General features: G+C 44.6%; 1 protein-coding gene across 1 annotated transcript in view; it reads right to left on the bottom strand.

Moving 5' to 3' along the window:
• The window catches only part of TIMD4 (T cell immunoglobulin and mucin domain containing 4), a 34,756-nt gene extending 21,345 nt beyond the window's left edge, over window positions 1-13,411 (bottom strand). Inside the window, exons 1-5 of the mRNA XM_032627331.1 lie at window positions 13,338-13,411; window positions 7,323-7,661; window positions 4,864-5,130; window positions 3,220-3,300; window positions 1,837-1,917 (exon numbers count right to left, since the gene is read on the bottom strand). Of these exons, the coding sequence (XP_032483222.1) occupies window positions 1,837-1,917; window positions 3,220-3,300; window positions 4,864-5,130; window positions 7,323-7,661; window positions 13,338-13,395 (826 nt within the window). The 5' untranslated portion in view covers window positions 13,396-13,411. The remainder of the gene's footprint in view (window positions 1-1,836; window positions 1,918-3,219; window positions 3,301-4,863; window positions 5,131-7,322; window positions 7,662-13,337) is intronic.
• Between the last annotated feature and the right edge of the window lie 634 nt (window positions 13,412-14,045).

The following is a 14,045-nucleotide window of genomic DNA, read 5'->3' as shown; positions in this document are numbered from 1 at the left end:
AGGCCCCCACCCTACCACATCCCATGGACAAAGAAGGTTTGGATCACTGGCACCTTGTTATCAACAACCAGTCCAGGTTTCCCGTCGTCCCACTGTGTGAGTTAGTGCATGCCAAAGCTTTTCAACATGAGATCGCCCTTGCATTTCATCTTGATTTAGAGTCTTCCTTCAAAACCTATCTCCCTTCCGCTCACTCTTGTCAGGACCCTCCAATTCCATCTTCCGAGCCTTTGTCAGTGATGCTACATTGCCTCCTTCACAGAGTTAAAGGATGGCTGTTTTCTGGCTAATAAACATAGAGGAAGACACTCCAACTCTCTGTTAATCAGAACAACAGAAGAATGAGATGACATTTTCTTCTCGGGAGATTGAAAAAAATTAAACAAATGGTTATATTGAGTGTGGGGAGGATATGGGAAAGCAGATACTCTGTGGGTGGGAAGATAAATTAGCACAGCCTTTCCAGAGGACAATTTTGTAATAGCTATAAAACTTAGAAGCACACATTTCAGAGTTCCCTGGTGGCGCAGTGGTTAAGAATCCACCTGCCAATGCAGGGGATACAGGTTCAAGCCCCGGTCTGGGAAGATCCCACGTGCCGCAGAGCAAATAAGCCCGTATGCCACAACTACTGAGCCTGCACTCTAGAGCCCGCGAGCCACAGCTACTGAGCCCACGTGCCACAACTACTGAAGCCTGCGTGCCTAGAGCATGTGCTCTGCAACCAGAGTAGCCACCGCAATGAGAAGCCTGCACACCGCTACAAAGAGTAGACCCTGCTCACCGCGACTAGAGAAAGCTCGTGTGCAGCAATGAAGACCCAACGTAGCCAAAAATAAAATATAAATAAATTAAAAAAAAAAATAAAAGCACACAGTTCTTTGAACCTAGCATTTCTCCTTCTTGGTCACCACCCTAGCTAAAGAAACGCTTGCATGAACACTAAGGAGACACCTATAAGGATCCTCACTGCAGAATATTTATGATGTGACGCTTTGGAACAACCTTAGTGCCCCTCAATGCGGAATGGATACTATAAGTACCCATAGTAGAAAATACTATACAGCAATTTAACACAGTGATGGAGATCAACATGGACCAAAAAAGAAAGTGGTCCAATGTGTAATGTTAGGTGAATAAAAATGCAGAAGGCAGCACACAATAGGATTGCATTTTTTTTAAATCCACACACAAAACACAACTGTATATTTCTATATCTATACCCACTCATAAGGGAATAGAAAAAGGTCTGAAGAATGATCAGCTTCAACTAATATCAGTGATATTACAAAACAATGTATCCCTAGGGACTTCCCTGGCGGCACAGTGGTTAAGACTCCACGGTCCCAGTGCAGAGAGCCTGGGTTCCATCCCTTGTCAGGGAACTAGATCCTACATGCATGCCGCAACTAAGGAGCCGGTGAGCTGCAACTAAGGAGTATACCTGCTGCACCTAAGACCCAGAGCAACCAAATAATAAATAAAAATAAATAACTAAATAGCTTTAAAAAAATGTATCCCTAACAAAACTACACTGGTGTACAATTTGCATAATTTAAAATAAATTAGTAATGTTTTGAAAGATGAATGGTTGCTTTTCCTACTAGCATTCCTAGCTTCAGATCCCAACAGAGGGTTTTCAGAAATGAGGCAGAGAAGGGATGGAGCCAACACTGATGCTTTTAGCAAGTTTCACTTTCATCCCAGCTGGCGGGAGGATGTAGGATGTGACGACAGTGCAATCAAAAGAGCAGAATTCCAAGACAAGCAGGCAGATAATGTCAGATTGTTCCCAAGTCCAAAGGCAAACCACTCACAGGAGAACAACCCCCCTACCTCTTGGCTGAGAAACCACCGAGTCACTCGCTTCCCGCATCAATGCCTGGCGTGTTGACTGGAGAACCCAACTTTTAGACCCTGGAAAATATACAAAGGAAAGGAGAAAACAAACTTAGGTAGATGCCTGTCTTCCCATTTTGTTGGGAGGTGGTGGGGTGGGGGGGCACTCTTCCCCTAAACTGACTTCTGTCATTAAAAAAAAGGGCTGGGGCTTCCCTGGTGGCGCAGGGGTTGAGAGTCCGCCTGCCGATGCAGTGGGCACGGGTTCGTGCCCGGGTCCGGGAAGATCCCACGTGCCGCGGAGCGGCTGGGCCCGTGAGCCATGGCCGCTGAGCCTGCGCGTCCGGAGCCTGTGCTCCGCAGCGGGAGGGGCCACAACAGTGAGAGGCCCGCGTACCGCAAGAAAAAAAAAAAAAAAGGGCTAATGTTTACTGAGCATTTAGTACATTCCAGATGCTGTTCTAAGTCACCTACCTGCATTCTCTCACTTAATCCTCAGAAAGAGACACAGGGTAAGTGCTTCATTATTCCCATTTGACCAGTTAGGAAGCCAAGGCCCAGAGAGATTAAGGAACATTCCCAAAGTCACACAGCAGAGAAGAGGCACGATTTGTACCCAGGCAGTGTGACACCAGAACGCACACATGAACCACTCTATTTTACGGCCCCCCTATACTCTATTATCACAAGCGTTGATTTATTTACCTCATAGATGTCTGTTTTCCTCTGCTTGATTATAAACTCCACTAAGGTAACAGCTACCTTTTGCACGCTTACTAACAGGCCAGGCACTCATCCAAATTTTATATGCATGAAGTTACACAATGGAGGGCAGAGACCCCCAGGGGAAAGTAGTACAACTGATAACCAAGCCCAGGTAGGCCCCTCTAGCACCTGCAAGGCTGTGAATTATTTTCAGGGTGTTCTCTGCCCCTGGGCACTAGTAAATACCTAAAGAAGTCTGGCTGGATGGATGAAAGGACAAATGAATGAAAGAACTCTCCCTCCACTATAAACAGCCAAGGAGTCAAGTGAGTACACCCTCCGGGGTTTCAACACAGAAGACCAGTATGCTTGGAATTGGGGGATGAGATAGCCGAGTGCCACCCAACCTAGAGTGGAAAGGCAGATATTCTAGAGATGTGCTACCGTGGAGAACTGCACAAACAAATCAAGGTCAATGGGTCTCTCTCACACTCTCAAATCCATAGGGAGGAATGAGCCACAAATGCGGTATTGATACCAATTTGTCCCAGGTGGACTTCATGGCACACAGGACCCAACAGTCATCTCTAGTCATCTGACTTGGTGACACGCTATTCAGTATTTCCCTCAGGCTAAGCGGTGAGGAAAGAAAAAGAGAGAACCACGGCCACATACCTTTGGATGTGAGTAAGGCAGTATCTGCAGAAGTCGCCTCAGTGCTTCTCTGAGAGGTCCTAGGGAGGACAGTTTCTGAGTCTGGAAGAGAAAAAACGTTTGGTAAAAGGCAGCTAAAAATAGGTGTTTGTGCTGAGTGGTGGGATTTGGGGCTATTTTTATAGTTGTCTTTGTACTTTTCTATGTTTATTCCAGTTTTTCTTCCAAGGATTGTAAAGTAATTTTTAGAATCTAGGGGAAAAACTGCAAACGTAGTATTCTAAGATGATTATTTTAAAGACCAAAGGAATAAAAAGTTACATATAAAAATTGGCTTAGGGTTCATGGACCTTAGGCGACTACACAGAGTATAATGGAATTAGCCAATTCGATACTGTAAAGTTGTTTAAATTAATCCAGGCCTTATTGAGGCAGCTGAAACGCCTAAGCTTTCAAGCTATCTCATGATTCTTTTCTAATATTCTTACCTCAGGATCAGAGGTTGAAACGTGGTGGGAGCTTTGATAAGCCCCCATAATTAGTGGAGCTAGTAGTTCAGTGAGAGTTCCAAGATGTAGGATCAAGAAGGATTCAGGATGAAGGAAGGAAGGAAAGGAGGGAGGGAGCTAGAGAGAGAGAGAAAGAGAGAGAAAGGAAGGAAGGAAGGAAGGAAGGGAGGGAGGGAGGGAAGGGGGGGAGAGAGAGAGAGAGAGAGAGAGAGAGAGAGAGAGAGAGAGAGAGAGAGAGAGAGAAAGAAAGAAAGAAAGAAAGAAAGAAAGAAAGAAAGAAAGAAAGAAAGAAAGAAAGAAAGAAAAGAAAGGAAGAAAGAAAAGGTAGAACCAGTTCATCAAGGGATATTTTAAGGCATCCGGAGGCCTTTCCTCAGCCAATCTCTAATGCCTGAGTAGGGACTTAAGCCCCGGCAGGATGGAACTGGTGTCTGACCCAGGTTCACATTTCCTGGTTCTTTACTAAGTGTCCCCAAGACTCCTGGGAGGTCAACTGGAGAACCAAAAATGCTGACTTTTCAAAAGCACAAAGGAAAAAAAAAAGCAACAAAAAAGGAAATCATAAAACAATGAAAAGGAACAATTTAATGAAACTATACACACACACACAGTTTTGGGATGAATTGTGTGGTCCCCTCCCACCCCCGCCCCAGCCCTACTCGAAAATTCATACATTGAAGCCCTAAGCCCAAGTAGCTTGGAATGTGACTGTATTTGGAGATAGTGCCTTTAAAGTGGTAATTAAGGTAAAAATGATGTTACATGGATGGGTCCTGATAGAATATCACTGGTGTTCTTACAAAAAGAGGACATTAGAACACAAACACACAAAGGAGGAAGACCATGTGAGGACACAGGGAGAGGACGGCCATCTAGAAGTCAAGGAGAAAGGCCTTGGAAGAAATCAACCCTGCTGACACCTTGATCTCAGACTTCTAGCCTCCGGAATTGTGAGAAAGTAAACTTTTGTTGTTTAAGCCACCCAGTCTGTGGAATTTGTTATGACAGCCCTGGCAAACTCATACACAGACACACACACACATAGACCTAAGAGCAAGTTGCTGGGCTGCCCCATTCAGCAGGAGAACCCTCTTCCAAGGGATCCAAGGTACATCTGACCAGAAGAAGGGAAAGAATGGCCCGTTGAACCAGGCACCTGCAGTGAGGATGGGCCCTTCTGTGGAAGGCTCAAGGGTCAGAAGTATCGTGTCTTCCTCACGAAGGGACTCCTGTGTTGTCAGAGGGCATGTGGCTGCCGTGGTGGTGAGTGCAGCAGCGGTTCTCATCTGAAGCGGTGGTGTGCCTGGCAGGTCAGGTGTAGGCACGACTGTGGTTGTTGGAAGCACAGCTGTGGTTGTCGTCACGGCGGCGGTGGTGGCGGTGGTTGGGCGATGGGTGGTTGTTGAGCGCGTGGTCGTGGGACCTGTACCCAATAGAAGATACGTCTGGTGCCAAGTGGAGACGGAGGAAGACAGAAACACTACAGATGTAGCCGGCATCCGTCCATTTCTCTGCCTTTCTGCTGCCTCAGCCGGCCCACGAGCCTGGACCACTAAAATGCCCATGAAAACTGGGTGTCTTAACTCTAGTCCTGGCCTTTCCAACCTGTTCTTCACACAGTGGCCAGAGTAATCTTTGAAAATGACAAATCTAATTATGTCAGTCCCCTACCTACACTTTTTTACTGGGTCCTCCTTGCCCTTAAGATGAAGACCCAACCCCCAACCTCACCCTCAGGGCCCCACCTGATCTGCTCTTTCTTTCCCATCTCGGGCCTCCACTCTATTGTCCTCACTTTTCCCCAGCCCACTGGCCTTTCTTCAGTTCTTCCACAGTATTAGTGACCTTCCATCTGAGGGACTTTGTACCTACTGCTTCCTAGACTCTCTCTTCCTTAGATGGACTCCTCCTTAACCCTCATGTCTCAGCTAAAAGGACGCTTCTGCAAGGAGATCATCTGCATTCGACAATAACAATGTTTTTTGCACACTCATACTTGACCTTCATAGCATTTGTTGCATTTCCTAACTACACATTTATTTGTTGATTGTTATGGAATGTCTGTTTCTCCTAGTACACTGTAAGCTCCACGAGGGAATGGCTGGTATTTATTTTGTTCTCTGCTACAAATCTAATACTTACCACAATGTCTGGTACATAGTAGGTGTTCCAAAAACATGCATGAATGAGTAAATGAATGATCCCACCAAAAGTGAGCCCAAACATAACATTTCAGTCAAGCAAGATGAATAAACTCTAGAAAGTTGCTGCACACACTGTACCCATAGTTAACAATAGTATATTGTACACTTGAAGAGTCATGAAGAGGGTAGAACTCATGCTAGGTGTTCTTTCTACAATAAAAATTAAAATCTAAAAAGAGCGAGTCCAAAGAGTGTAACATAGGGTGAAAATGTAGTCTCTTTCAGATATTAAAGATTGGTTCATGCCCAAACCACTCACCCACTAAACATCTGAATCTGAGTTCATTAGCAACAGTTATTCTACAGATACCACCCTCTCTTAAATATGCCAAATTTCCACTAACTCTAATGGACCAGAAAGACATCATTAGTTTCAAGTGAACTTAGAAATGTCCTCATAGGGTGCTGATGTCAACCAATATTTTATAGAGTAAGAGCTGGTTATATCAGGCTTGAAAAGCAAAGACTTGGATTGGCATCATTTAACTTCAACAAATCCTAATGATACCTCTATCTCACAAAGTTGCTTTGAGAGAAAAATACTAGATATATATATTCAGTATATAAAAAGTATACTTTCATATGTGCTCGTGAAAGTTCCCTAATTAGAAGCATCCCCATCAGTTGTTCTCAATTTTAGAGCACATGAGAGTCATTGGAGAAGCTTATTACTTGCATGGCTAGCCAGAACCTGCCTTCCAAGACGCCAGTCCAGTTAGGAACAGAGCCCAAGAATCCTCAGTCCTCGGTGCAGGCTGAACACAGAGCTGAATTTGAGAGGCTCCATTCCAGACCAGCAGGAACAGTGGTTATTGTTCACATAATTCAACCATAGGCTGTACTCCATGCAGCTCAAATCGTTACGAGTTCCACCGTATTTCAAATTTCATCGAAAGCAACTGACGGTAACAGAAGGAAAGATCACCTGAAAACTGCTATGACTATCTCCAAATCCCCTGCAATTTCCCCTCTGCTGGAAGTTGGGCTTATGGGCTGAAGCTGATCCATGAACAACACATTTTATCTCATTCATCCAATATTTTTTTTAATTGTGAAATCTTTGCCAATGTGCAAAATTCAATATACTTCACATGATAAGTGGGAGATCTGAAAGCACTGGGCCCAAATTTCTGCAATTCCCTAGAGAAGAAGCAGCTGCCCTCTTCAGAGTGACCCTGAGTTTCACTGGTTCCCTACCTCCCACCCTCTACCCCTCACTCATTTCTGTGGGATTTTTGGCTCCCACAGGCATCTGCTCCAGACTGTGGCTCTTCTAGTCATCAACATGTCTCAGATTTAATCTGCCCACTCATTGCTTAAGCAGCTTCGGCCTCTCCACCACCATGCACTGACTCTATGACTCATGACTCGTGAGCCTCTCCATCCACAGACACAGCCCCTGTGTGCTCACCTCTCAGCTCCAGACGGATGTTCCTCTTCACATCGTTGAACCAGCCAGGCACCTCTATGCGGCAGCAGTACACACCACTGTCACCTTCGTTGGTGTTGAAGATGGTCAAGGAGACATCCCCTCTCCGGATATTCCCCAGAAGTTGGTATTTTGGCAACTTCCTCGAGACCACCCTTGTCCCATCGGTGTAGAGAAGCTCATCATTGCATTTGGAGTTGGGACACTGGCCTTTGCCCCAGCACATGCTGTTGCTCTTAGGAGACCAGGATGAGTACGTACAGGGCAAAGTCACCGACTGACCCCAAAACGCTCTCACGACACTCTCTGATGCAGCTGGAGCTGTGAGGAAAGATGAGAAAACTAGGCTGTAAGGTACTGAAATCTCTCAAATATGCTCTACAGGGATTATGCAGATAGATGCTTCCGGGAAGATGAAGAGGGTCGTAGTGTATATGTTTCTTTAGCCCAAATTCTGGCCTGCCCTTAGCTGCTGCTAAGCTCCTAACTCCACACCCTTCCATCCCTCAAGTGGAAACAGCTGACCGCCTGAGTCTGCTCACATCTCCACAGCAGATTTGCTGATTAAAAAAACCCTGACCGGCGCTTCTCCGGTGGCGCAGTGGTTGAGAGTCCGCCTGCCTATGCAGGGGACGCGGGTTCGTGCCCCAGTCCGGGAGGATCCCACATGCCACGGAGCGGCTGGGCCCGTGAGCCATGGCCGCTGAGCCTGCGCTCCGCAACGGGAGAGGTCACAACAGTGAAAGGCCCGCGTAACGCAAAACAAACAAACAAAAAACAAAAAAAACTGTGACCTTAAGTACCATTCAATAAAACAATAAATTCTCCATGGAAAATCCTGACCCTTTAATCCAATGCCACTAACTCATATAAACAGGTCCAAAACTGCAGTCTACCCAGTGTATCTTAATAGGCAGTGATCACCTACCACTGACCTGAATGCCTCAAATGGGTCTCTGTCTGTCTTCCACCCCAGAGTGTTGCTATGGCAGGGAGACAGGCTGTGGAACTATATCCCATTGTCCTCTTCTCCTTTTAGTACTGGAGGTAGAAATTAATTGCTCTGGACCATTTGTTTGTTGTTAGAGAACGTGAACTTACGTGGAGTTTGTGGATTTTTTTTTTTTTTTAATGTTAGAACTGGAAAGGAATCACAGGAATTCTTTGGAATGGCAGCTGTGACATAAAGATGCTGGTGATGAGGTTGACCATGTTAGCTATATGAAATAGAACATAGCACCATTTTTAAAATGAAGTATCTGTGTTTCCCAACTTCAGCTGCTCACCAGCATGGCCTGGGGAGCTTGCTAAAAATACCTAGTTTCTTACCCAACCCTGAGTCAGAATCTTAGAGGCCAAAGCCCATGGAAATGTACATAACCGAGGCCTCCAGGTCCTTCCGATGTCACTGACCACCCACTCTGTTTGAGGACCACTGGACAGCCTCTTCTAAGATAACTTCCATCTCTGAGAGTCCATGAAAGTTTTTCACTGCTGCAAATGTTAAGCCCTCTGATTTAATTGAGTATCAATGATTGTTCTCAATCAAACCATACTATTGACAGGAGAGCCAGGCAGGCTATAGCTCCAGTGTCAGGATGACATCCTGCTCCTTCTTGAGTACCTAGATCCCTTTTATATTTTTTAAATTTTTTTAACATCTTTATTGGAGTATAATTGCTTTACAATGGTGTGTTAGTTTCTGCTGTATAACAAAGTGAATCAGCTATACATTTACATATATCCCCATATCTCTTTGCTCATTGTTTTCTTCAAGGTACCCTCCTGTAAGACTCTCCGTTCACTAACTCTGTTAACCCCGTTGGCTAAGTTGTGTAAGACATGGCCAGTAGCACCGTATTCCTCCCTGACCCTAGGCGGCAGCAACTTCCAGCTATCCTTCTCTGGGAGAAGGTGAGCTTGAGCCCTAGCAGTTGCCCAGGTAGTAAGCCAGATGAGGTACTTGCTGGGTTTTGTAAAGTTTGCTCTCATGATGAAAGGTCATTCCAAATTCAGACCCGCCTGGAGCCTTCCCTAAACTCATCGTCTCTTTACTTTGCCACAATGGAGATGTTTCACAGATTGTACATGCTGTGGAAGCCCATTTTGCCTCCCATGAAGCCAGGGAAAAAAATAAAATTGTCTTCAACCTCAGCTGTGATAGCAATGCAGAACACATGCACCAAAAATCAATGACTTCTAAATATGAGCTTGTTCCTATGAATATTTGGTAAATTAATAAAAAGTGTGGGACAGAATTATTTCTACTGGAGATCCAGCAGTTTATTATCCCAAGTATCGCAGTATAGAAAGAGGCATCCTACTACTCAATACGGAAAGACTAGATAGAAAAACCGGCAAAGGCAAAAAACACGTGAAAGGATGCTCGACATCATTAATCATTAGAGAAATGCAAATCAAAACTACAATGCGATATCGTCTCACATCGGTCAGAATGGCCATCATTACAAACAATAAATGCTGGAGGGGGTGTGGAGAAAAGTCAACCCTCATACACTGTTGGTGGGAATGTACATTGGTACAGCCACTATGGAGAACAGTATGGAGGTTCCTTACAAAACTGAAAATAGAACTACCATACGACCCAGCAATCCCACTACTGGGCATATATCCTGAGAAAACCATAATTCAAAAAGAGTCATGTACCACAATGTTCATTGCAGCTCTATTTACAATAGCCAGGACATGGAAGCAACCTAAGTGTCCATCAACAGATGAATGGATAAAGAAGATGTGGCACATATATACAATGAAATATTACTCAGCCATAAAAAGAAATAAAATTGAGTTATTTGTAGTAAAGTGGATGGACCTAGAGTCTGTCATACAGAGTGAAGTAAGTCAGAAAGACAAATACCGTATGCTAACACATATATATGGAATCTAAAAAAAAAAAAAGAAATGGTTATGAAGAACCTAGGGGCAAGACAGGAATAAAGACACAGACCTACTAGAGAATGGACTTGAGGACACGGGGAGGGGGAAGGGTAAGCTGTGACAAAGCGAGAGAGTGGCATGGACATATATACACTACCAAACATAAAATGTATAGCTAGTTGGAAGCAGTCACATAGCACAAGGAGATCAGCTCGGTGCTTTGTGACCAGCTAGAAGGGTGGGAGGGAAGGAGACTCAAGAGGGAAGAGATATGGGGATATATGTATAACTGATTCATTTTGTTATAAAGCAGAAACTAACACACCATTGTAAAGCAAGTATACTCCAATAAAAAAAAAGAAAAGAAAAACTGGCAAAGGACAAAACAGGCAATTCATAGACAAGGAAATATGAGTGATCAGTAAACTTCAACTATTAGACTGGCAAAAATTAGAATGCTGATGATATGAAGTGTTGGCTAGACTGGGAGCTGGGAAATGACTTAGCCTACTGGAGTAAACTGGAGTGAAATGGGGTGTGAATTGGTACAGCCACACTCTGGGGAAATTCGGCAGTTTCGGTTAATACTCAACATGCAAGTGACCTAGCTAAGCCTGGGCAATTTCATGGTTTGTTATTTGCTCTAGAAAAGCACAGGTGCACAAGGAAGCCTATTTGCAAATGTTTACTGCAGTGTCATATGTGTGTGAATGAAATGAACAGTGTGTGTACGGGGAGTGGCTAACCTATGGCACAGTCCTTCCGTGGAACCACAATGTACAAGATTAATAGAATTAGACAGATGTATATCCATCGGCATGAAAACTCCAAGCCTTATCAACGTATGAAAAGGAGAAGTTTCAAAATGACACATAAAATACAAAACCATTTTAAAAAATAAATAAACCGGTTGGCAGGTTTTGTGGGCACAGACATATGAAAGTAAACGTAGAGAAAAGTAGCTGGTGGGACATACACCCAACTCACTGTGTCAGCAGCTCCATGATCAGAGGAAAGGGACTGGGGTTGAGGGCAGTAATCAAAAGGGATTTAACTTTATAACATTTTAATTGTTCCACCAAGGGTGTCTCTGTATTACTTATTGGATTAAAAATTAATGTTAAAAAAAAGGAAGCAGGTGTGACAGAAAAACACCCATCAGGCTTACATTGAGAACCTCATTCTGCCAGTTACTGCTTTTGTGTTCTTTGGAGGAAAGCCACACTAATCCTGACCTCATTATCCTCATAAGGCAAAGGGGGAAGATAATACTCGCCTCAGAAATAGTTCTCAAGGGCTTCCCTGGTGGCGCAGTGGTTGAGAGTCCGCCTGCCGATGCAGGGGACACGGGTTCATGCCCTATTCCAGGAAGATCCCACGTGCCGCAGAGCGGCTGGGCCCGTGAGCCATGGCCGCTGAGCCTGCGCATCCGGAGCCTGTGCTCCGCAACGGGAGAGGCCACAACAGTGACAGGCCCGCGTACCGCAAAAAAAAAAAAAAAAAAAAATAGTTCTCAAGTTCACAAGAGATGGAGTATTAAATGCCACATGAAATTAATAAATTATTAGTACAAATAACGAAGCATTTCTAATCTTAGAGATAGGATAAGAAACTGTTTCTTTCCAGCTGCAAAATTATCTGAAGCAAAGGAATCATTGGTATTAAAGCAATTTCTCTTTTGGGGGATTACCCAGGACGGTGGGTACAACCTAGGTTCTGGTGCCAGCTTGGTTTCTTCTCTAGCTGGTGACCTTAAACAAGGCCTTTCCCCAGTCTGGGTCTCAATTTCATCATCTACAGAGTGAAGGGTTTGATCTGGCATCTTTTAAGAGCACATTCAGTTCTGATCACCAATGAGTCTGAGCAGTCACTGCCTTCTAAAGTGGTCATTTTAGAAAAGGCACAAATGAAAAACAAAGAGATCATCCACCAGGTGCTGCCTTCTTCAGGTAGGGTTGGAGAAGCCCACTCAGTCAGTGTCCAGCCAGTAGCCGGAAAGGTGGTCAGAGCAACTTTCAGCATCACCAAACCCTCCACACCTCCAGGTCCCAGGACAAGGTAAAGACCAGGCAAAAACAATGATAAAGAAAGGGAAAGGAACTGCTTTCATTCCACTAACTCCCACAGGGTATCTGGGGAGAGAGACAGTTAAATGAGCAACTACTACAGGGCGACAAGTTCTCTAATGGTGGGACTCCAGGGAGGACAGGAACTCACAGCAGAAACACTTAAACCAGTTTGGAGGCTATGGGTAGTCAGGAAAAGCTTGACTTAGGTGGAGACCTGAAGGTTTATGGAGTTCTAGAGGAAAGAAAGGCACAAAGAACAGTATGACAAAGGCTTGTTTTTCATGGAATATAGGTGTTTTCTCACGCAGCACATTTGAAAGATTCACGTGCAGAAACTATGAACTGTTAAAACTGCAAGGGACATTAGATATTGTCTAGTTCTAGAATCATGGATTGTTAAAACTGGTCTTTTCCAAGTCCCTCATTTCTTCCATGGAAGGGCCATACTCGCCAGTGTCAAAAGTTAATGACCAAGATACAACTTCAGCTCAGCCCAGTGCATTCCACCTGTATAGCAGCAGGATGTGAAGGTCTATACTGGTCCACACCTAGTGTGTGTACATTTGCATCATCCGAAACCTGGAAACAATATGCAGAAAAGGTAAACCTCACCTGGACGCCTGACCCCCAGCAAAATAAAACAAACCAAGAAGCAAACAAAAACTCCTAAAAATAAAGAGAAAAATAAGGATTATAATAAGGCGTCTTAGCAGAACAAATTCCCCTGGCTCTGATTGTGCTAGTAAAACCTGCAAAGGACATTTCTTTTCCCCATGTTATCTGACCCCTTATCTCTGTGTCTCTTCTTAAATCACCATTCCTGGTATGAACATAAATACCCCCACCCTAAAACTCCCAAACCACTCTCAAGATAAACCCTGTGTCACAACGAAAGGGAGAGACCTTCCAAACAAGAGAAGCTGAGTGGATGCAGGAATGAAATGGACTTCACCTTTATAGATCAGCCATGGAAATCCGGGAGGTGCCAAGCCTCCAGGGACTCCTGGATGGAAGGTCTGAGAACACTTACTCAGATAAAGCCGCTCGAGCTCAATCACCAGCCAGAGAATCAGAGGCCCTTTGGACATTTTGGTTGTTGGCAGGCCCCAGGAGTCTGTCTGTCTGTCCAAATTCCATTTCTTATACTCCAGTTAATGCTGACAGGGCGGGATCTTTGGGTTTCATTTCTCGTTTTGCCTCATAATCTTCCCTTTCCCCCTCCTGAATGGTCTTCCTCAATCTGCGATGTATAATAAAATGTGCTGAGCACGTTTCTCCTGCCCATTAGTGTGTGTGCAAACACGTGGAGTGATGGTGTGGGCATGCATGTACTCCACCGTCCACTCATATAGGGGGATTTCCTACACGTACATGAGCATCTATGCTTGTGTGTATGTGCACTCATCCTCCTAGCTACCATGCAGCTTACAATAAAATGCAGTTAACTCTCCCCTCTGGCGGTGGTTTACACACAGACTCCTCATGTGAGCCAGAGGCAAGTTAGATGGGAATTTGGCTCTGCTTCCATTCTGGATTCTCCCTCACCCAGCCCCTGTACCCCTTGCCCTGATAATAGAGAAACAAAAGCAGGGCTGCCATCAACTATCACATAAGCCAAAAACACCATTAGAGTTTACTGGGCAAGGAAAGAGGTTCACTAGAGGAAGCATATGGTGACAGTTACCAGACAGGCTCAGGTAAGAAACAGGCTCAAGGTCTGGGCCCAATTCTACCACTT

This window comes from Phocoena sinus, chromosome 3, assembly GCF_008692025.1.
Source record: "Phocoena sinus isolate mPhoSin1 chromosome 3, mPhoSin1.pri, whole genome shotgun sequence".
NCBI lineage: Eukaryota > Metazoa > Chordata > Mammalia > Artiodactyla > Phocoenidae > Phocoena > Phocoena sinus.
Note: the sequence above shows the minus strand (reverse complement) of the source record. Positions and strands in the feature narration are given on the sequence as shown.